The 22,131-nt window shown below is 59.4% G+C and overlaps 1 protein-coding gene across 1 annotated transcript; it reads right to left on the bottom strand.

The window, feature by feature from the left end:
* Window positions 1-3,652: 3,652 nt before the first annotated feature.
* ACE (angiotensin I converting enzyme) lies at window positions 3,653-21,923 on the bottom strand. The gene is made up of 25 exons (XM_056127133.1): window positions 21,443-21,923; window positions 20,822-20,986; window positions 20,306-20,399; window positions 19,624-19,767; window positions 19,091-19,282; window positions 18,640-18,737; window positions 18,161-18,333; window positions 17,712-17,935; window positions 17,435-17,579; window positions 16,848-16,946; window positions 16,564-16,686; window positions 16,054-16,265; window positions 15,373-15,509; window positions 13,996-14,154; window positions 13,730-13,817; window positions 10,442-10,585; window positions 10,121-10,312; window positions 9,368-9,465; window positions 9,059-9,231; window positions 7,216-7,439; window positions 6,837-6,981; window positions 6,479-6,577; window positions 4,588-4,710; window positions 4,196-4,383; window positions 3,653-4,010 (listed from the first exon to the last, which is right to left on the bottom strand). The coding sequence occupies exons 1-25, from the start codon at window positions 21,677-21,679 to the stop codon at window positions 3,781-3,783; spliced, it is 3,906 nt and encodes a 1,301-aa protein (XP_055983108.1). The 5' UTR covers window positions 21,680-21,923; the 3' UTR covers window positions 3,653-3,780.
* Between the last annotated feature and the right edge of the window lie 208 nt (window positions 21,924-22,131).

The following is a 22,131-nucleotide window of genomic DNA, read 5'->3' as shown; positions in this document are numbered from 1 at the left end:
GGGCCAGAAGATGGCTCAAAAGTCTGGAATGCGGGGCTGGAGCGATAGCACAGCAGGAAGGGTGTTTGCCTTGCACGCGGCCAACCTGGGTTCGATTCCCAGCATCCCATATGGTCCCCCAAGCACTGCCAGGAATAATTCCTGAGTGCATGAGCCAGGAGTAACCCCGTGATCGCCGGGTGTGACCCAAAAAGATAAAAGTCTGGAATGCATGTGCTGCAGGACTGAGGCCCTAAGTTTAATCCCTAGTACCTCATGGTCCTCTGAGTACGCCACCAGTAATGATCCCTAGGCCCTCCAAGCACCATTAGAGAAAATACAAAATATATTTATGAAGAGCAAAGAGGGTAGCTGGAGGAAGCGCATAGGGAGTAGGGTACAAGGCCAACTTATTTTTTTTTTTAATTTATTTATTGAATCACTGTGGGAAAGGTTACAAAGTTTTCAGGTTTATGTCTCAGTCATGCAAATATCAAACACATTTCCCTTTACCAATACTTATTTTTTACCATGAAGAACCCCAATAAAACCCCACCCCCCACCCCTCCCCATCCCTGTGAAGCAGATGAATTCTAGTTAACACTCTGTCTGCTTTGATTAGATTCATTGTTTCAATAAAAGATTCACCACTATTATTTAGAGTTTACCCCCCCCCAAATCAGACATGCTGAAAAAGCATTGTGAAGTGATTTGCTTTCTACGGCTGGGTTCAAGAATTAAATGTTGGTTTTGGATTTCTGCTCTTTTACCTATTGACCCTGGAAGTATTTCTACTGAAAGTCAGATAGTTAAGAAATTGGTTTCTGTGTTCTGGAGTCCTGGCCGTGCTGGAGAGCCGCTCGCGGGGGGCAACCGGTGGCCTCGGTAGGGCGTGAAGGGTGGACCGAAATGCCCCCCTTCCCATGAGGTTTTAGTCGCCCCCACACTCCCGGCTCATACCTGCTGTCCACAAGGCTCCCATGTGGCCGCCATCTTTCTTTCCAGAGAGGAGAGGGCGAATGGGGCAACACCCTTTCCCCTCCGGCAGACTTGATGGCCTGGATCAATGCAGAGTCTGTTCACTTTTCTGCTCCAAGCTGCTGGGTTCTGCATTAAGTCCTTGTGCTTCTGGGGCCGTGGCCGTGCTGGAGAGCCGCTCGCGGGGGGCAACTGGTGACCTCGGTAGGGCGTGAAGGACGGACCAGAACGCCCCCCTTCCCATGAGGTTTTAGTCGCCCCCACACCCCCGGCTCATACCTGCTGTCCACAAGGCTCCCATGTGAAGGCCAACTTATTTGATCCCCAGCACCCCAAGGTCCCCTGAGCACTGTCGGGTGCAGCCTGGAGGTCCCCATCAGTGCTAGTGTGGCCCTGAGGCACCCCTGATCACAACGGGATGCCCATTTTGGTCCCCAGCACCACAGGGCCCGAGCAGCACCGCATTCCCGGGCCCACACCTTGACCACCAGCCCAGTTGGCTTGAGACTCCCTGGGAGAAAACCTAACCCACAAAAATTATATATAATAAAAACAGCCCAAAACCCAAGAAAGCAAACAATAAGAATCTTTGCCAGGAGAGGATGCATTCATTAGAGAGAGAGAGAGAGAGAGAGAGAGAGAGAGAGAGAGAGAGAAAGAACTGTACTAGGAATTTCATTTCATGGTCACAGCAATCACAAGAGTGCGTTTTGAGAATCCTTGTATTGCTATGAAATGAAATTGCTTGAGTAACATGTGTCGGAAGCACAGGGCTGAGAGGACTGGGGGCCCTAGAGAGTCTGCTGAGCCAGTGGGGAGGGGCGGAGCTGGGAGGCCGCAGGCTGAGGGGTGTGGGCAGTCAGGGAAACTGTCCCACACCTGCTGGCCATGGAGAGAGAGCAGGCTCAGGCAGGCTCTGACTTCACACTCACTGGAAGAAAAGGCTGGAACCGCTGCCTCTTCTCTGGCCCTTCCAGGCCCACCCGACCTCGCTCTCTGCCCCCTCCCCAGTAGGTAGAAACAGAAGTCTGGAGGCTTTAAACCTTTCAGTGCATTTAGCAATTAAGACTGTTCAGGCTGACCCCAATGCTGTTGACTTTTTTTTTTGGCTTTTTGGGTCACACCCGGTGATGCACAGGGGTTACTCCTGGCTCTGCACTCAGGAATTACTCCTGGGGGTGCTCAGGGGGACCATATGGGATGCTGAGAATCGAACCCAGGTCGGCTGCATGTAAGGCAAATGCCCTAAACGTTGTGCTATTGCTCCAGCCCCCTGACTTTCTATTTTGGAGGGTTTGAGCCACAGTGCTTGTGGGACCAGGAGGTATCAGGGATCAACCCAGGAGGTTCCTGCATGCAAAGCCTGTGCTCCAGCCCTTTGAACCGTCTCCCCATCAGCTCCCATCATCCATTTCTTCATTCTCCATCTATGGCTCAACCCTTTCAATGCCTTTCTGTGGCCCACAACCTCGGGGAAGAGGGGTGATGCACCCCAAGGTTCATAGAGGTGGTGCCGGGGGTGATGGAGAGTGGGTTGTCTGGCAGGCAGGGAGCTCTGGAAACGTTCGACTGGAAGAGGTTAGTGGGATTCTGCAGTGGGAGAAGGATTGGAACCATTTAGAGGTTTTGTTTAAAAATTCCATTGTCCTAAGTAATTTGTAAACTTCCACCCTCTTGCATATCCAAAATACCTCCACTCCACATCCTGGCCCAAGGAGCGGGCCCAGACAATCATGTCTATGTGTCATGAGACTATGCGTACACACATACACACACACACACACAGACACACCCCAGCAGCAGTTGGGGGAAGGGCAGAATCTGTGGACTAAAGGACACTGGGAGATAAGCATTGGGGTGTGGCCTGGCATGGATGAAAGCATCACAAAGCCAGGAAGCTGCCTGGGGCCCAGGATTCTGCGCCAGGCTGAGCATGGAAGATGTTGGGCTCTGAACCCACTCTTTAGACACGAAGGCAAAAATTATGAAAACGTTTCTCCATAGGGCTTTTCCCCCAATCCATCGGCCTTCTGAAGGCCAGCTCAGGGAATGGGCATGTGCTAGGGGCCAGCGGCTATGGCCATGTTCTCGCCTTCGGAGCCTGTCACTGGGACCTGATCTGGGCTCCCCTCTGTCTATCATGTGGGTCACATGGAACCTGTGCTGACCACAGGGCCATACTTGTGTGTGCAGGGAAGGGTAACTCCCTTGAGGTACCCAAGGACCTGGGGCCATCAGGGAGCCGAGACCATCAGGGTACCATTTGGGGGCTCATCCTTTATGGGGACAGCTGGGGTGGGGTATACTGTGAGATTCCAAAAGCAGGAGGAATGGTTAGGTCAAAGGCCCCAGATGTCTGCTCCCTCTACCTTGCTCCCTGAGCCCCCCGGTATCTGGCCAGGCAGGACACAGGACCCCTGTGGGAGCCGGCAGGAAGTTGGTGTGAGCCTGCATGGGCTGGGCTGGGCTCTAGCCATTTCTCCTGGCTCTCCTTGGCACAAGCTGATAATGCCCAGTCACGCCCGCGTGCTGGCCTGGAGGCAGGAGGGCATCCCTGTCCCTGTTCCTGTCATCTCAGAGGGACAGAGACACAGAAGGGAAGGGCAGGACCTTTTATTACGTTCACACACACAAAAAAACAACAACCAAAACGGTGGCAGCATGGTATCTGCAGACCGGGCTGGGAGCCTGGCAGGTGGAGCGTGCAGAATGGGCCTTCAGCACAGCACTGGATGCAGAGGGTGGAAGGGGCAGGGCTGGAGGCGGGGGGTGGGGCTGAGATGGGCTCGAGAGCCCCATCCTTGATCTGGCCCCGCCGGGCCTTCAGGAGTTCCTGAGTTCCACCTCCGAGCCGAACGGGGGCCCACTTTGCATCTGATGGCGGCTCTGCTTGCGCATGCGGAAGAGCCGCTGGGTGAGGCCCAGTGTGGCCACCAGCAGGGCCACGCCCAGGAACAGCAGCAGCCACTGGCCCACACGGGCCTGCTGCTCCTCCAGATTCATGCCCAGGAAGTTGACGAGGCCGCTGCCTCCTGAGGCGTCGTTGGCACGAGCTGGGCAGGGAGAGAAGAGGAGGAGGCGGCCATGGGCAGGCAGCGAGAGGACCGAGGGGCCAATCACCCGGCACTCTCTGTCCTGGCTCTGTGCTCACATACAAACTTGCCTGCGCTGGGACTGGGGTGCAGCCCTGAACGGATTCGGGGGAGGCCCGAGGCTGAGAAGGGGTAGGTGGTGGTACCCGAGTCTGGAGACCAGTCGTACTGGGGCCAGCCCAGTTTCTCCCCATGCCGCCCGTTCTCCGTGACCAGCCAGTCCAGCAGCGGCTTGAAGTAGTTGAGCATGGCCGAGGCTGACATGTTGGGCTGGCCCGTGAGCAGCTGCATGGCCTCTGGCCACGGCTTGCTGAATCCCAGTCTCAGCGCATCCCTGGGGGGGGGGGGGGGAAGGGGGGGCGGCACACAGGAAGGGAGACGGAGTGAGAAGGGCCGGGGAGGCTCCACGCCCCACCCTGTGCTGCAGCCTCATTCCCCCTGTGGGGACACAGATGTCCCCCACCCTGGGGCTCGATCCCTGGCATTCAAGGGGATCAGGGACAGGGCCCCACTGTCTGCGGGAGGGACGGTCACTCACGCCAGAAGCTTCCCCGCCTCCTTGGACTTGTAGATGTCACACTTATGCAGGGGGCCCGTGTGACCAGCCGCCTGGCACAGCGCCTCGTGGAACTGGAACTGGATGAAGAAACCGATGAAATACCTGCAGGAGAAGGAGGGCACGGCCCGGGGTGAGGGGCTGGAAGGACCAGGCCTCCCAGCCCCCTCTGCCCACTGCAGTAATGGCCATCAGAGGAGCCCGGCCAATTTCAGAGTCACCATGCTGGCCGCAGCCGCAGCAGGGAGGGCTCCTGGGGGACCAGGGGCTGCCCCGGCTGCATCTTCTCCAGTCCTGCGGTGGCAGGAGCTCCAGGTGGGCTCTCAGTGCTGGATGGTGTGGGGTGGTGGGGTGGGCACCTTTCACTGTCCCAGCTCTGCACAGGCCCCACTCAGGACACCGGGCATGAGCTGTGTGCCCATCACTTTTCCTGCCTTCCTGTATGGCGGCCTGCCCAGGCTGATAGTCAGGCTTTGGCCTGACTCCCATTGGCCCACTCCTGTCTGGGGACTGCTCTACGCTGCACTCTAGAGTGACCAGGTGGGCCTGGCTGCCACCCTGGCTCCCGGACCCCCCGTGGTAGGTGGAAGCCTTTCCTGCGAGGAGGGGACTACTGTGTTCCTGGCACACGGTCCCGCTCCCACAGCTTCCTGGACTCGGGGGGACAGTCTGCTGTGCCCTGCTTGTTTCTCAGTTCTTGCCCCTGTGCTGACCTCATGGGGTACAAAGGTGGGCTCCAAAGAACAGAGGGGACAAGTGCTGGTATGGCCACACCACCTGGAGCAGTCCCCACGGTTCTCTGAGCCTCACTTCAGTGGGGGCGTGCGCTCTCTCCAGAATCCCACCAACTGGGGGCCAGTGCTCCAGACCTCAGGGTTTTCTGCAGGTACTCCAGACCCCAGGGTTTTTCTGCTGCGCCACTGGCAGGAGCTTTCCTGCCACCACGTGAATGCAGGAGGCTGTGCTGGGCCTCCCTGGGCATGTCCCTGCCTGGCCGCAGGCTTGCAGACCAGCCTGTTTACACATTCCATTCCTGAGAGGCATTTCAGACCCGGGGGTTCGAGCAGCGATTTCCTGGGCTGACAAGGCAGCTCCCGAAAGGAACTGAGATGTTAGCTCTTGTGACAATCCTGGGAAATGGGACTGTATGGGGTGGGGGGTGAGGGTGGGAGCAGGGCAGGCATATGTCCAGGGGGCTGAGGCATTTACGCAAGGAAACAGGGAAGGGGTGGGGGGACTGGAGCCACTTGACTGGCCCAAGCTTAGGACCCCATGCAGCCAACCACACAGCCTGTGGCTCTGGCTGGGTCTCCAACTCAGCTTTGCTTAGACAGAGGGGTTTCCACTGCCTGCTCCCACCGGCTCCCAGGCCAGACACCTGCACGCAGTATGGGGATGACCATTTTGTTGAGAGCACAAAACCCCAGTACACACCATGATCTGGCCAGGGGCTGTGGTTTACAGGAACGAGCCGAGGTCTTGCACCCACTGGTCAAGTGTACATGGGGTTTCTGCTCTTTTGTTTTTGGGAGTTGGGTTTGGGGGCAGTGTTCAGGGGGCCATTCAGTGCTGGAGATGGAACCTGGGTGGCAGCTCTTTAAATCACTTTCCTCACCAGGGCTTTCTCCTTTGCGTTTACTGGGTGGTCGTGAAGTCATGGGGGGCATGGATCTCTGGCAAGAGGCTCAGGTGCCACAGCTAGTGGCCATGAAGCTCTCTCAGGCAGCCGGGAGATAGCCCCTGGGTGCTGCGCGCATCACTCCCAGCTCCTCCCCCACTCCCAGCTCTGTTCCTTTGAGGCCACACGCAGAAGTGTTTGGGGATGACTTCACGCCAGCCCTCTGAGCTCTCTCTGATCACCCCCACCCCTTACCTGATATAAGGCACATTTGCAGGAATGTGGAACTTGGCCCCTGGGTCAAAGTCATCTTGAGACCTGGGTACTGGGGGACATAGGCCCTGGTACTTCAGCCTGTCAGGGTGAAGATGGATTGGAGAAAGGGTTTGGGGAGTGGGGAAACTGAGGTGGGGGAGGTTCCTTACAGCTGGGGTGACACCAGGCCCCCCAGACTCCTCCATGCTAAGCCCTCTGTGCCCCATCTCCTTCTGTGCTCCATCTCACTCACCACACACACATACACACACACACACACACACACACACACACACACACACACACAGGTAACCTCCTCCTCTCTCCCCGCCTCAGCCTCACAGGAACATTCTAGAACCTGAGGCTCCACCACTCCTGGTTGTAGTGCTCCTTGGTGATGCTGCCATCAAACACCTTCCAGCGCCACTGGTCGATGAGGTAGCTGAAGGGGATGAAGGCCACCTTGTCGAGCGCCATCTTCATCAGGAAGTTGATGTCTTCCTCTGCCAGGAAAGGCGAGATGGCCTTCAGCCCACCTGCCTCCTACAGGCCCAGCAGCTCGGCTGTGGGAGGGGTGGACTGGGGGCAGAGGAAAGGGGCAGGCTGGACCCTTTGGGTTCTCTGACCTGCTCACCTGGGCTGGTCTGTGGGTTCCAGCTCACCCTACCACTGGCTCCCATCCTCCCCCAGGGCCCTGCCCCCACCTCTGTGGGTGGCCCCTCCTGGCCTTCTCTCACCGTAGCTGCCACTCTCACTGCTCAGCAAGTTGATACTGTGGAGGTGCTTGGGGGTGGACACCGAGAGGGTCAGCACATCTCCAATGGCCTCATGAAAGCCAGGGTTGGCGCCCTCCCGGAAGGTTATGGGCTGGTCCTTGTACTGCATGAAGTACTGGATGTGGCCCATCTCATGGTGTACCACCAGCAGCTCCTCCATGTTCACGGTGGTGCACTGCTTGATCCTGGAAACATGGGAACAGAGGGCTTGGTGAGGGGACCCCACTACCATTATGTGCAGGAAACGAGCATGACAAACGGGAAAGCCAAAACAAGGTACCTGGTGGGTCAGGCTGCATCACTGCCTCTAACATCTCACCCAACCCCAGTTTATGTCGCCACAGTGCTCTCTGACCACGACATATGCAGGCCCCAGAGGCCCCTGGGCCCCTCAGTGCCGGCCCATGCTGAACTTTCTAGAACAGGGGCCCTCTGGTTCCTCATAGACACATCCAATCTCTCCTAAGACTTCAGCTCCCTGGAGGAGTGAGAGGGCTGAGTGTCTCAGTGAGGCTCAGCACACCCGCTGGGACTCCTCTGGTGCCTGCGACCCCAAGGACACTGCAGAATGGCCCTGGACTTCCTCCTGCTTCCCCCGTTTTCCTTTTTTTGTGACTCAGTGAAATTTCTTCCCAGCTCTGATCTGGGTCCTCGAGTTCAGTTGACTTTCTGTCCCCGACCTGAGTGGGCAGGAGAGCTGCCCTGTGCTGGTGACAGCGGGCGGAGGACCCAACTTCCCATGCACGGCGGGCCCCCCCACCCCGAGAATGCTCGCCCTCTTGTTTCAGTCCCCACCAGCCCTCTGGCCACAGCCCTCATGCTTTGGGAGGTCCTGGGCCAGCAAGCCCGTGCATGCGCTGGGTCCTGTTCATTCCGCCACTCACTTCTCTCTGCTCACCCCCTTGGCAGCCCACCCTGGCTTCTTGCCCTCTGAAAAGGGCTTTTCTGCCCTTCTTTTACACGTGGGAGGACCTTGCGATGCATTTGATGGTGTCACTTTTGAGATTCGCCTTAAAGAGATCTGGCGGTTGGGATGCAGACAGTTCAATGGTCTGGAGCACACGCTCCGCTCATGCCCTTATGGACCCCCAACACTGCCCCAAATCCCCGAGCACTGCTGTGTAGCCCTATCACCCCCTCCCCAGCAAAAATATAATAATAATAATAAAGAAAGATCTGGCAGTTTCTGTTAACCACCCGTCCCCCTCAGGCGGGGTGGGGGAGGGGCGGGGAAGGGAGGCTGGTGGCCAGGAGAAGAATCTGAAGCCCCTCACAGCCATCCCAGAGGGGCCCAACTAAAAGGACTGATGTCCGGCCAAGTGTCAGCCTGGCCTGGGTACCCAGTGAGAGCCCGCGACCAGCTCCTGCATGTCCACCCAGAGTGTGTCTGGGAAGGACACCCGAGCACAGAGCTGACAGGAGCCTGCTGAGCCGCCCCTCATACTGACTCCTCGGAGCTCGCGGCCCAGGACTCCTGCAGGGTGGGGCAGGACATCACCACACCGGTGCCTCCCCCACCCCAAGTCCAGCACACATAGTGGGGCCAGGGATAGCTGCACACGGGAGCCACTCCCAGTGGAATACACGACTGTCCAAAGTCACTTGTTTTCCCCCCAAGTGGCCAGGGCTGCTCAGTGCTCGAATACCCCTCCACCACACCCCATCTGTAGGGTGGGGTTTCCCTGCCCAAAGCCAGCGGCCAAGCTAGTGCTATCCCCCTCTCTGGCCTCTTTGTCCAGGCTCTGGCACTTGCAGCCCTCTCAGCTTGTTTTGGCCCCAACGGGCTTGTCTCTTCAGGACTCACCTGAAGTCCCGGCCATTGTAGAAGTCCCAGGCCGAGGCGTGGCATACCACCTCCCGCCCGTCAGTCGGCTTCTCCAGCATGGACTTATTCCAGAACTCGGGGGGCACGGGCAGCATGCCCAGGGAGGTGAAGAAATTGTCGGCTTCTTCAAACATCCTTTTAGGGGTCCATCCCTGCAAGCAGAAGGGGGTCTGCCTAAACCGGAGACCACAGGGCCAGCAGGGAGCAGAGGGCATCTCCCACCCAGCAGGACCTCCCCCTCCCCCGGTCTCGGGGGTTGCCCAGAGCGACCCGTGAACAGTGTGAAACCTGTTTGATCATGTTCTCTGTGACATCCAACTTGGGGGCTGATGGAAAGGGGACCACCAGGTCGTAGATGTTGGACCAGGTCTGTGCCCACATGTTGCCTGGAGGTGGGAGGGAGAGAGAGGAGACAGGCCATCTGTGAGGTGCCTGCTGCTAGGTACCTGTGAGGTGCTTGTGAGGCACCTGTGAGTTGCTTGCGTGAGGCCTGTGAGGTGCTTGTGTGAGGCCTGTGAGGTGTTTGTAAGGCTCCTATGAGGTGCTTGTGTGAGGCGCCTGTGAGGTGCTTGTGAAGTGCTTGTGAGGTGCTTGTAAGGCTCCTGTGAGGTGCTTGTAAGGCTCTGAGACACTGGGACTGAGGTCTGCTCAGAGCGAGCTAGGGAGTAGGTCTTTCCTGAGCCAAGGAGAGAGAGTCTGGGCAGACCTAGATGATGGCGTGTAAAGTGCAAGGTAGCAAGAGAGGGTGTGAGCAGAGCTTGCAGGGGGCTGAGTGCCCATCTGTGCCTGCATTCCCCCCCCCCCGCCCCCTGTCCTACCACTCAGGAGATGTGGGCCATAGGCCTCCATCCACAAAATGGGGTGCCTAGTGTGAACAAAGAGCTTGTCTCCCCACCCCCACCCTGCCCGCTCGGGGCTCCAACCCTCCTATTGCCCAGGGTCACGTGCCCCTCAGAGACCCCTGCTAGCCTGCCCTCCCATCCCCAGCACTCCCGCCACCCCCGCGTCCCTAGCTGTGGGCCTGGGTGGAGCAGTACTCACCCAGCAGGTGGGCGGGGATGGGGCCCTCCAAGTGGATGTGCTGGGGCCCGTAGTGGCGATGCAGGGCCCGGCGCACGTAGGCGTGTAGGTTCAGGTAGAGCGGCTGCAGCTCATCCAGCAGCTGCTCCAGGATAGGCTCCAGGGCTGGCGTCTCGTACACTGCCCGCCACCCGTCTCCTGCGTCTCTGTAGCCTGTGGGGACATCACCAGGCTCCTGGCTTTCCTGACACCTGGCCTGGCCCTGAGACCCTCCCCCATAGGCTCCCACCCCACCCCAGTGGGGGCTCAGAAGCTTTCTGCGGTACAGGGGGCTACACTCACCATTGAGCTGGGCTGCCTTGTTGCTGAGTTCCACGTACTTGGGGAAAGAAGAGCGGATGGATTTGCCCACCTCGTCCCGCCAGCCCTTCCAGGCCCATAGCAGCTGCTCGTAGTTCCGGGATGTGGCCATAATAGAAGTGAGATCTGGGGGTGGGGGACAGAGGTGTGAGTCCCCCCAACCCCCAGCCTTGGCTGACCTCACAGCTCCTGCGGATGAGCTGTGACACTACTGAGCACCCCCCCCCCGGAAGTGAGTGGGGGGGGGTGGGCAGAGGGGCTGAATACAACTCAGAGAGCTGCAGAGATCACCCGCCTCTCGGGAAGCAGCTGCTTCTGCCTGAGGGGCTTGGGGTCAGAGATTTGTATTCAATTCTGTGTGAGGCACCCCAGGAAAAGCTAGCATAGAGATCACAGGTGCAAAAAAAAAATCACATACACACACAAAAAAAATCAATGAGAACTAAGCTCTGGAAAATGAGAATTGAATAAGAGACAGTCTCAGGAGCACTAGAGAAAAAAAATGTCCGAATAGAAGAAATCCATAGGTAACCAAAGCATCAAATTGAAAGGAAAATAAAATTGGTGGGGAGGGGTGTCCACACCCAGCAGCACTCAGGACTTATTCCCCTGGGTTCTATGTTAGAGATCGTTCCTGGGGGAAAACTTATGGGATACCAGGGGATCAAACTGGGGTCAGCCGCATGCAAGGCAAACATCTTATCCCTGGGGGGAATCTCTCGGGCCCTATTCAATATTCTTTAATCAACTAATTTTCTTTTTCATTAATGTAGAAGCAAAACCCAAACCTCTCTAGCATGAATTTGTCCCAATGATTTGTGTGGATTCTCGCCAGAGAAAATATCACGAGAGATAACACTGAGTTTTCTCGGCCAGCTGCTCCCCGGGGCTACCGGCTCTCCAGGGAGCGAGAGCTGTGCCTCTAGCACCCATCTAGCATATGACCAGTAACGGCCTCTCTCCCATGCGCTGGCTGTCCATTTTGGTCTGAGGAAGTCAGACCTGCTGGGCTGTCAAAGTTCAAGGTGTTTCAGCGTTCAGGGTTAGAGTGATAGTACAGCTGATGGAGCACTTGCCTCACATGAGGCCAGCCCGGGTTCGAACCCTGGCACCCCATATGGTCTCCTAAGCACCGCCAGGAGTAACCCCTGAGTGTAGAGTTAGGAGTAACCAACTGCTGAGCATTGCTGGGTGTGACCCCAAAACAAAGTGTTTCAACATTCAGCTTCGAAGTGCCGACCCGCTTCTCGGGGTGGTTCAGAAGGTGACTGAGCTTGGGTGAAACCACCATCCAACTCCGAAGCGACTGTGCCTTCAACTCCACTAATGCCCTCCTATCCAGGAGAAGTGACTTGGAAACCAAAAGACCTGAGTTTTCTTTTTCACGGTTGCCTTTTGGGTTTTTTTTTTGGCGGGGGGGGCAGGGGGAGTCCGTACCCAGGAATGTTGGGAGAGGGTGTGTGGGGGGGGGCACACACAGCCAGGATGAACACGTGTGCTCCAGCCCTGCGAGCCAATGGAAGCCTTGTACAGGAAGCACTGTCCTCCCTTTGTTCATGGATTTGCTCGAGCGGGCCCAGTAACATCTCCATTGTGAGACTTGTTGTTACTGTGTTTGGCATATCGAATACATCATGGGGAGTTTGCCAGGCTTTGCTGTGCGGGTGTGATACTCTTGGTAGCTTGCCTGGCTCTCCGAGAGGGGTGAGGAATCGAACTCGGGTTGGCCGTGTCGACCACATGCAAAGCAAACGCCCTACTGCTGTGCTATCACTCCAGCCCTAGGAGGGTTTTTTTTTCTGGTTGGGTGGTTGCACTCAGTGTGCCTGGAGGGTTGTGTGGTACAGGGTTTGGAGCTGGGACCCTCTACTCCCAGTGCAGAGCTGGTGCTCAGTCCACTGGGCCATCCTGTTAGTCCCAGACCCGCATTCCTGATCCTCCCATTTGCCTCGCCCTCGAGTCATCTTGCAAGTCCTAAGAACTCATGGACCGTTTACATCCCCCAGCCCCCGCTACCCCTTCCAGGGGGGGCAAGAAGTCGAGCCCAGAGCAGGGAGTAGCTTCCCTCCTGTGCACCCGGGGAATGTCTCATGTGCTGAGTGGAAAGAACCCTGAGCTGCGAGGGTCAGAGAACCAGGACTCATCCCTGCCAGCAGCTTCACATCCTGGCTCCCGGCCAAGGGAGGACACGGGGCAAAGCTGACGTGAGTGGCGCGGAGCCCGTCTACAGCCAAGCCGAGGGGCATTCCAGGATTTCACGTGAACCAGAACGTGCCTGGAATGCAAGGCCAGGGGATCACCCGCCTCTTCTTGGACTCTGTCTCTGTCTCTCTATGTCTCTGTCTGTCTGTCTGTCTGTCTCTCTCAGACATGCTGCATCAGATCTACTTCTCCCAGGAGAGCACACTCCAGAGCGATCTCATTTGAGTGGAGGAAATGCACTTTAAGAATTTCACATCTGCTGCTGAGGGGTTCTGGTTTTTGTTTGTGGGTGCGTCGGATCCCTGATCCCTTTAAGACTCTTCTCGTCGCCTCGTGCATGCACGCCCCCCACACCCCAACTTCACGTGAGCACGCACACCCAGAGCAACAGGCCCACCCTGTCCTAGGAAAACCGTCTCCCACTCCTGTTTATTTTCCATTTCCCCTTCTATTTGTCATTGTTCTGATGTGGAAGTTGGGCGGCGGCCAGGAAGAGCGGGTTCTGGGTGGGGGTGGTTCAGGAAGAAGGGAGAGGGGACTCCTTAGCCTTGGGCAAGGAGGGTGCTGTCAGGAGGGAAGGGGGCTCTGCGGTGTGCAGGTGTCTGCTGGACAGGTCCAGCTCTTTTGTGGGGTGCAGCAGGTGCATGGGGAGCCTGCCCATCAGAGCCAACAAGAGGGCGGGTGGGGGAACAGTGTGGGACTCTATTTCCTGTATCTGGGGGGGTGGTTAAAAGGGAGAGGAGGTGGGATCAAGGCAGGCACACTCGAGGTGTGGGGGTGTTGCCTAAGTTACTCCCCACAGGGGCATCCTGGCCCTGGACAACAGCGATGACAAGACATCATCATCTACAGCGGGGAGTAGGGGGAGCAGTGGGGAGAGCAAGGAGCACAGCACCTCAGGGACAAGGATAAGGGGGTGGGGGGACTGGTCCTAAAGAGGGCAGTGAAGCCCCTCCCAGAAGGGAAACAAGGAAGTGGGGTTTCCAGGCCCAACTGAGCCCTGAGTTCAAAGGTCAGGAGCGAGCACTCCTTTTCCCGGGTGCCCCCCCTCTGCCTGCGGGTACTCACCAGGCTCCAGCGACAGGCAGGTGCCATTGTCATGGCACACGGAGGCCACACTGTAGTTGGTTTCCATGTCCAGCAGGATCTGGGTGTACTGCGAGAGGGATAGGCGGGGCCAACGGCACATCAGCACCAGAGGGGCCGCATTTTTCTCGCCCATCCGCAGGGGACTCCCGCGTGCCTGTGACCCAGGCAGGTGGGAGGCGGGCAGCGGGAAGGCCGGCCCCCATGCAGGGGGTCATCTGCGCCCTGCTCCCCATGCAGCCACACACCTCTGTCAGTTCCTTGGGGGGCAGTGCCGCCCGGTCGATGTGCTGGATCTTCTTGATCATCCGCTTCATGCTGGCGTTCTGGAAGTTGGTCACGTCAAACTGCCGGGCCCAGAGGCCGAACTTGACTGTGTGGTTAGCCATCTGGGCGTTCTTCTCCATCTGCCAGCAGAGAGGCCGTGTCATGCGGCCCAGAGCTTTGGGGGTACCAATGGGGCTGTGGGAGTGGTGGGGGGGTGGGGAGGGCTGGAGGAAGGGGCAGTTTCCTTGTGTTGCTGCCTTTGCCTATATAGATACTCTTTGCACTGGGGCCCCTGATAATGTCCCGGGTGCTGGGTCTGTTCCTCCTCCTATGCCCACACAAGCAAAACATATCCCAGGACCCTTACTGAAGGCTGCTCCATTGGGAGCTACTTAGGAGTTTGCATCAGTGGCCGCTAAGTCCCATCTCTAAAATGAACGTCAAAACTATCTCTAAAATGAACATCAAATTCCTGTATTGTATGTGTGTGTGTGGGGGAGGGCTACACCCAGCTGTGCTCAGGAACTCCTCCTGGCAGTGTGCAGGGATCAAACTGCGGGTGCCGTGAGCAAAGCAAGCAACTATGTCCCTGATCAAGTCTGGGACCAGAGACAGTTCAACAGACTGCAGCACTTGCCTTGTCTGAGGGAGTCCCAGTACCTCATGGTCTCCCAAGCACTGGCAGGGGGAATCCCTGAGCACTGCACTAGGAATAGCCTCTGAGCACCACTTGGTGTGTCCCCCAGCCCTGAAATAAAGGCTCTCTGCTTTTGCAAGGCTGCTGAGGAATGAGGCCACAGAGTGGAGTGCTGAGAGGCAGTGGGCACAGAGTAGGGCCTCACAGGCCAGCCCTGTTTCAGAATAGCCCACATTTGTCCCCAAGCAGACGGGGTGTTGGTGAGGACAGCATGGCCCACAGCGGTGGCTAACACAGACTTTCAGTGTCTCCTTCCCTCTATTCAACCTATAGCTGAATTCCTTCATTAACACCAGCCGGTGGCTAATTAAAGAAACGTTTTGGCATTAAGGACCAGCCACTCACCCCCTAAATCTGCAATTAAAGTGATATTGTCAAATATTGTCGAACTTTGCAGGAAGGGGTGTTTAGACCACACCTGGCAATGTTCATGGGTGCTTCCTGACTTGGTGGCAGGGGGCAATGGTTTGCTCCTGACGGTGTTGGGGGCACTATGCAGTGCCGGGGTAAAACCTGGACCTCCCACATGCAAGTCTGCGCTCAATCCCCGGGCCTGTCCCCTCCCACACTCAGAATGCGAACTTGAGCACATTCTGAATCTCCTGCTCTGAGGGTTCATGGGCATCTGTGCGTGCAGGGGCTGGGGGGGGGTGGTCCCTACCAGGATCTTGCTGTTCTCTGTGCTGATGTTGGTGTTGTAGCTCCAGCTGGCCTCGGTGTACTCATTCAACACCACCTGGGATTTCTGCTCATATTCCTCCAAAAATTCGCTGGCCTTTGTCTCATCGGTCACCAGGTCTGAGGACAGGGTGGAGGCAAACAGATGGGTCACCCCCTGTCTGCTCTGCACGGGGCTGGTGCCCCTCCCTCCCTGCCCCTCAGGGGGCCCCACCCCACCCTTCTGGCTCTTGCTTATGTTCCTGGAGGTTGTTCTGGGGGCCTGGCTGCTGACTGCGGGCGGGCTGGCCAGCCCCTGGGGAGTGGTTCCTTTGCTGGAGACCCGCAGGGGGTGCCCGCAGCAGAGCAGGAGGACGAGCAGCCCGGGCAGAGCTGGAGGAGGGCCCATGGTGGTAGCCCAGCACAGCCCCGCGGCCACTAAGAGCAGGACTCTAGCCAATGGGAGTGGGCTCTGAAGTGTGACCTCACAAAGTGTGGCAGCTGGCAGCAGCCCCACCCAGCACCCCGGACAGACGAGGTGCACCTGCCTGGGGTGTGGGGGAGCCCCAGAAGCTCCCCAGATGCCCCCTCTGCCAAGTGGCAGGGGGAAAGTGTTGGGCCCGGCAGGAGGAACCGAGTCGGGAGCCCAGAGGGCTGTGCCAGCCCGTCCTTCTCAGCATCTTACCAAAGCCCTCTGGGTAATTGGGGGGCAGCGGGGGACGCCACTGATACTCTGGCCATCCCAGGACTTCCTGGTTCTTCCGGTTCTCCTCCTCGAGCCACTGGGTGACCGGCTGGAAATAGTCGAGCAGCGGCTGCACGTCGAGCTTGTCTGTGCCAATCACTTCCTTCAGAAGATCCATCCAGGGCTTTGAGAAGCCGGGCTTCAGCAGCTTCCTGGCAGACACAGGGCTCTCAGGCCAGGGTCCAGCCCTGGCGCCCTGGTGCCCTGACTCCAGCCCCCGTGGTCCCCCGCCAGGTGGCAAGAAAAGCAACACAGACAGTCCAGCATGGAGGGGCTCCGGGGGATGGCAGGAATATGTGTCTCACCCTCAGGCCAGCCAGGCCCCCTCCAGAAAAACATTATAGGGAACTCAAAGGGGCGAGGGAGGCTGGTGCCGCCATCAGAACCACCCTGAATGGAAGTGTCGCCTGCGTCCCCACCCACCACGGCTCGGCCCGCGCCCCCACACACCGGAGCATGTCCCCTGCCTTGGTAGATTGGTAGATGTCGCACTGATGCAGGGGGCCCTGGTGATCTGCTTCCTTGCACAGGGCTTGATGGAACTGGAACTGCAGGACGAAGCTCACAAAGTACCTGCAGTGCAGACCAGGCATTAGCGGGCCTTGCCCAGGGCCTGCCGGCCAGCCACTCCCCACTCAGGGACGGCCTCTGGCGAAGGGAGCCCAAGCCTGGTGCCCAGAGGGGCCTGCGGGAATGGGACGTGGCCTGGGACGGGGAGGGAGGGAGCCCAGCACCTGATGTACGGCGTGACATTGGGCACGTGGAACTTCGCTCCAGCATCAAAGTGGCTCTCGTTTCGGGCAATTGGAGGACAGATCCCTTGATACTTGGTTCTGGAAGAGGAGGTGCAATGGCTTCAGGGCCTACGTGTGGCTGGAACACAGACTGATGTGGCTTTTGCAGAAAAAGGCTGCTGAGTCAGCAACACCCCCCCATCTCATCTCCAACCCAGAGAATGTGGGGAGTACTCCCTGGAGGAGCACGTAGGGGCAGGAAAGACTGGTAGTAGGGAAAAGGACTGAGACCGAGAGAGGCTCCGGGGTGGCTGGGAAGCTGCAGGCAGGGATGCGGTGGGAGGGGGACACCCTTCCTGATTTTATCATTTGGTGGGGTTTGGGCCACTCTTGGTGATGCTGGCGAGTTACTCCTAGATCTGTGCTCAGGAGTCTTTCCTGATAGTGCTTGAGGGACCCTAAGGGTGTCAGGGATCAAACTGGGCTTAGCTGCATGCTAGGCAAGCACCTCCTCTCCCGCCCCACACACTTCCCCCTGCCCCATCCGTTACTCTCTCTCTAACCCCTTCCGAGCCCTCTCTACTCACCGCAGATACCACCAGTCGAAGTTGTAACGAGATGGCGGGGTACGCCCACTAAAGACCCCCCAACGCCACTGGTCCACCAAGTAGCCAAAGGGCAGGAAGGCAATTTTTTCCAGGGCCATCTTCAACAGGAAATTGATGTCGCTTTCTGTTGGGAGAGCAGAAGGAGGAGAGGATGAAGGGAAAGTGAGTCAGATAGAGCCCAGGCAGGGGGAGGTGGGAGGCACTGGGGGGAGGCTGTACCATGAGATACAGAGACCTACCGTGCACACCCACGTACCGTTGTCATTAGTGACCTGGTCCAGCAGGCCAATTTTGTGCAGATGGCTAGGTGTCGAGACGGACAGTGCCAGCACGTCCCCAATGGCCTCATGGAAGCCAGGGTTGGCGCCTTGGCGCAGGGGTACGGGCTGGTCCTTGTACTGCAGGTAATACTGTATGTGGCCCATCTCGTGGTGCACTGTGGACAGCTGGTCCATGGTGACCCGCGTGCACTGCTTGATCCTGGACAGAGGCCAGAGCACGGGGGAGGGGCCTGAGGCAAAGGAGCAAGGACTGGCCGGCAGGGTGGATGGACACATCCAAACGCTGCTTCTCGCCAGCCCAGGCTGCAGCACTCTGGCCCTTCATCTATTCTGGGATGCAGAGCCGAACCCCCCTTCTCCCCCGCTCCCCATCACCGTTCCCAGCAGCACTGCCAGACCCCGCCTGGAGCATGCGCAGACAGACCTGAAGTCCTTCTTGTTGTAGAAATCCCAGGCAGACGCATGGCACACCACCTCCCGACCGTCGCTGGGTTTCTCTAGCATCGACTTTGCCCAGAACTCAGGAGGCATGGGCAATAGCCCCAGGGAGGTGAAGAACCTCTCAGACTCCCGGAACATGTGCGTGGCGTTCCAGCCCTGGGGTGGGGGTGGGGCCACAGGTCAGGACCCCCGTGCGCGTGCGTGTGTCCCGTCTGCGCTCCTGCCCAGGCGGAGACCCCGCCCTGCCGTCTCCCGTCCCAGATTCAGGGCCCCCCACCCCAGCATGCATCTGCACCCAAGTGGGCACTGCTCACAGCCCGCTGGTGCATGTGCGTGAAGGGCGGGATGTCCAAGTGAGCTCAGTGAGTGCTCAAGGCGGGACGAGGCTGAGCCACTTTCCACACATGCCCCCTTCCAAGGGCCCCCTGCCAGCGCCCCACTCCGGATGGACCCCACACTGACCTTCTCCACCATGGTGTCCGTGACATCGAGGTTGGGCTTGTTGGGGAAAGGCACCACCATGTCATAGATGGTCTCCCAGCTCTGCGCCCACATGTTCCCTAGACAGAGGAGGGGGACCAGAAGGCTGGGCTCCTGGCTCAGTCAGTCACCCAGTCCCAGGCCTCCCTCATGCTTCCGGGTGCTGACCCGGCATAGACCTAGGAGATGCTGCTGGGACCCTTCCCAATAGGACCCTGGGCCTCATGATGGCTGGTCCCCCATCTCTGAGCTGGGCATTTAGCCACTGTGTGCCCCTAGCTCCCCGCCCTCTGCCAGGTGACTGCGGCTCAGTCTCAGGCGCTCATGGGGTGGAGAGGGCGGGGCAGAGAGCAAGAACCAAGGTGCACAGAGCTGTCGCCTCTGTGCAGGGGTCCATGGGTGTCATACTGGGACGCAGGCAGTGAGGCCTCACCCAGCAGGTGGGCCGGAATGGGCCCCCGGAGGTTGATGTATCTGGACCCGAAGCGGCGGTAGAGTGCGCGGCGGACGTAGGCATGGAGGTTCAGGTAGAGTGGCTCCAGCTGTTGGTAGAGCTTCTCCAGGTCCTCCTCAAAGCTGGGGGACTCGTACCAGGAGCGCCAGTAGGCCCCCGTGTCCGCGAAGCCTAGCAGAGGGTGGGGTTGCAGTGGGGCTTGGGTTGGAGGCTACCCAGGCACTCTCCGTGCTGTGGGTCTGTCTGCCGGCCGGCCAGAAAGGATGGCTGAGGTGGGGGTGCTGTGGTGACTTTTCTTCTCCTCCCACCAGCGTTCAGGGATCACACGTACCAGGTTTGGGAGCTCGTGCTCCCGCATGCAAGAGCTGTGCTCAGTCCTCTGAGCTGTCCAGCTGGGGCTGGTCCCACTTGGGGCCAGGTGTGAGGGAGGAAGGAGGGGGCGGGGACAGACAGCAGGGGGGAAGGGGGGGAGTGGGAAATCAGCCCCAGAGTGGCTCCGAGGCCCCGCTCACCATCCTGCTGGTACGCCTTGTTGCTGAGGGCAGTGAAGTTCTGGTACAGAGGCTTCAGTGGGATGCCCGAGGCATCATGCCAGCCCTCCCAGGCAAAGAGCAGCTGTGTGTAACTCCGAGAGGTGGCCAGGATGGTGGTGAGTTCTGGGACAGGCCAGCAGGGCTGGTCAGGAGACTCCGCATCTCTCAGATAACTTCCTCCACACCCCACTCCCCCAAGACAGGAACAATTGCAGGCTGGCTGGGCTGGGAGCCCCCGCAGAGAAAGCCCCAGGGGGCAGGGAGGATCAAGGTGGCACAGAGATGACAGGGGTAGGGGGGCACCCAGGTAACTCTCAACACACTTTGGATGGAGCGGCTGGAATCAGGGAACCAGGTCAATGGGGGCGGGAGGCTGGGGAGAGGATTCTGAAGCCTGGGAGGACTTCAGGGGACAGGGAGAGAATCCGGGAAGGGGAGGAGCCACTGGAAGGAAGGCAATGCAACTGGCCAAAGGGTATGTGTGTGGGGGGGAGGGACGGGGCTCCTGGATGGGTTATTGCCAGGAGAAGGGGTGTGGGGCACCCACCCCGTTCCAGCAATGTCTTTGGGTTTTCTGCTCCCTTTAATCACAGGGAGGAAGGGAGAGCAAAGCAGGGGTGGGGCAGGGGTAGGAAGTCCCAGTAGCGGCAGGGTGGGGTACCTGGGTCCAGGGACCAGCAGGGGGCAGTCTTGTTGGGGAAGCAGACCTTGGCGGTGGAGTAGATTTGGGCCATTTTGTTTAGCAGAGAGTTATACTGGGGAGGGAGAGAGGAGCAACTGAGTGGCCACAGCTCCCAATGAGAACCTGGCCAGCCCCTCCCTGCTCTGCCTGGGGCTCAGCTCTGCTCAGGCAGCTGCTGACCAGGGTCACTGTCCAGGGGAAATAAGGGTCCAGGACCCTTGCCACTGTGCGGAGAGGGCAAGTGTCTCTCCTTCGAGGCCTTGATGTGCCCAGTGCTTCTTGATCTTTCTAAGGAAGTCCATAAATCAAACCTGCCACCCAAGGCCCCTGGATTTCCACCTGTCTTGCTTTTATGCAGAGGGGCTTCTCGTCCATCTCCAGCGTACCAGGTGGCGTTGGAAGCCACTGTCTGCCCTCCCTTCAGCCAGTACAGACGCAGGGCACCTCCCTGGAGGCGCTCTCAGCCCCCTCCCCAGCACCCCTGTGAGGCTGCACCTCCTGCCGCTCTGGCAGCTCCAGGTTGGCTGGCCCCAGGATGCGCACGTTCTCGATGATCCTTCGCGTGATGTTGTTGAAGTTTTGCAAGTGCGGGTCATAGAGCTCCTTGGCCTTCTTGCCCCAGGCCTCAGAGAACTCCTGGGTGAGCAGGGCTGCTTCCTCCTGCAGGCGGGAGAAGGGGGCGCGGCGATCTGCCGGGGATGCCAGGGGAGCAGGGAGCCTCTCGCTCTTCGAGGCCGCGCCTGCCAGGCCGGATCTAGGGGGTCGGCCCTCGGTGGCGACACAAAGTGGGGCCGAACTCACCGGGAGCAGAGGCGAGCCCTGAAAGCCCGGGCAGGCTGCGGCCTGAGAGCCCAGAGAAGAGTGGGTGCCCGGGCCGGCCGAGACCAAGCCGCGCCACGCCGACACCCTGCGCTCCCGTCCCCCCTCTGGCGTCCCCCGGCCCCCGGTTCTCCTGACCCCGACCCCCGGGTCCTCCTGGCTCCAGTCCCCCGGCAACACCCCTGGTCCTCCTGGTCCCAGGCCGCCGCGGTGCCACCTGCCTGTCCCCTTCCCCCGGCGCCGGCCTGTGATTGGCCGCCCGGGCCCCGCCCCGCGCCGCGCCGCCCGCGCGCCCACCTGGCGCTGCGCGTTCTCGGTGGTGATGTTGGTGTCGTGCTCCCAGCTGGCGGTCGTGCTGTTGAACAGCACCTGCTCGGCTCTCTCGTCGTAGCTGAGCGTGAAGTTGTGCGCGCCTGCCTCGTCGGCGGGAAAGTCCCCGGGCAGCAGCCCGGGCTCCAGAGCGGCGGGGAGCGGCGGCGGCAGCAGCAGCAGCAGCAGCAGCTGCAGCGACAGCGGCAGCGGCGCGGCCCCCATGGCGCGGTGCTGGTTGCGCGGGGCCCGGTCTCCCGTGCCGCGCCCGCGCTGCGGATTATAAGACCCGGGGCCGCCGCCTTCCGACACACCCCCGCCACCCGCCCCGCGCTTCCTCCGCTCCAAAGTGGCGGGCCGCGCGGGCCTCGCCGAGCGGGCGGGGACCAGGCTTCCTGGCCCGCCCCGGCCCGGCCCCGCCAGCCGCTCGGAGAGATGCCTCCCGGGGGTGACCGAGGGCCGCCGAGGAACGGGGACCTCCCCCCAGACACACAAACGCACGCGCGCGCGCGCACACACACTCACTGTCCCCTAAATCTGCAGGACCCGGCGGGGCTGGGAAGCCCGCGCCCAACCTCCGGAGCTGTCACCCCGCGGCCCGGCGGCCCCCGGGGCTCCATCCTCCGGCCTGACTCCCGGGGGCTCCGCAGCCAGGAGGTGCGGGAGTGTCGCCAGTG

Source organism: Sorex fumeus, unplaced genomic scaffold (assembly GCF_029834395.1).
Source record: "Sorex fumeus unplaced genomic scaffold, SorFum_2.1 ptg000063l, whole genome shotgun sequence".
Classification (NCBI taxonomy): Eukaryota; Metazoa; Chordata; class Mammalia; order Eulipotyphla; family Soricidae; genus Sorex; species Sorex fumeus.
The sequence above is the reverse complement of the archived record's forward strand: the minus strand, read 5'-3'. Positions and strand labels throughout refer to the sequence as shown.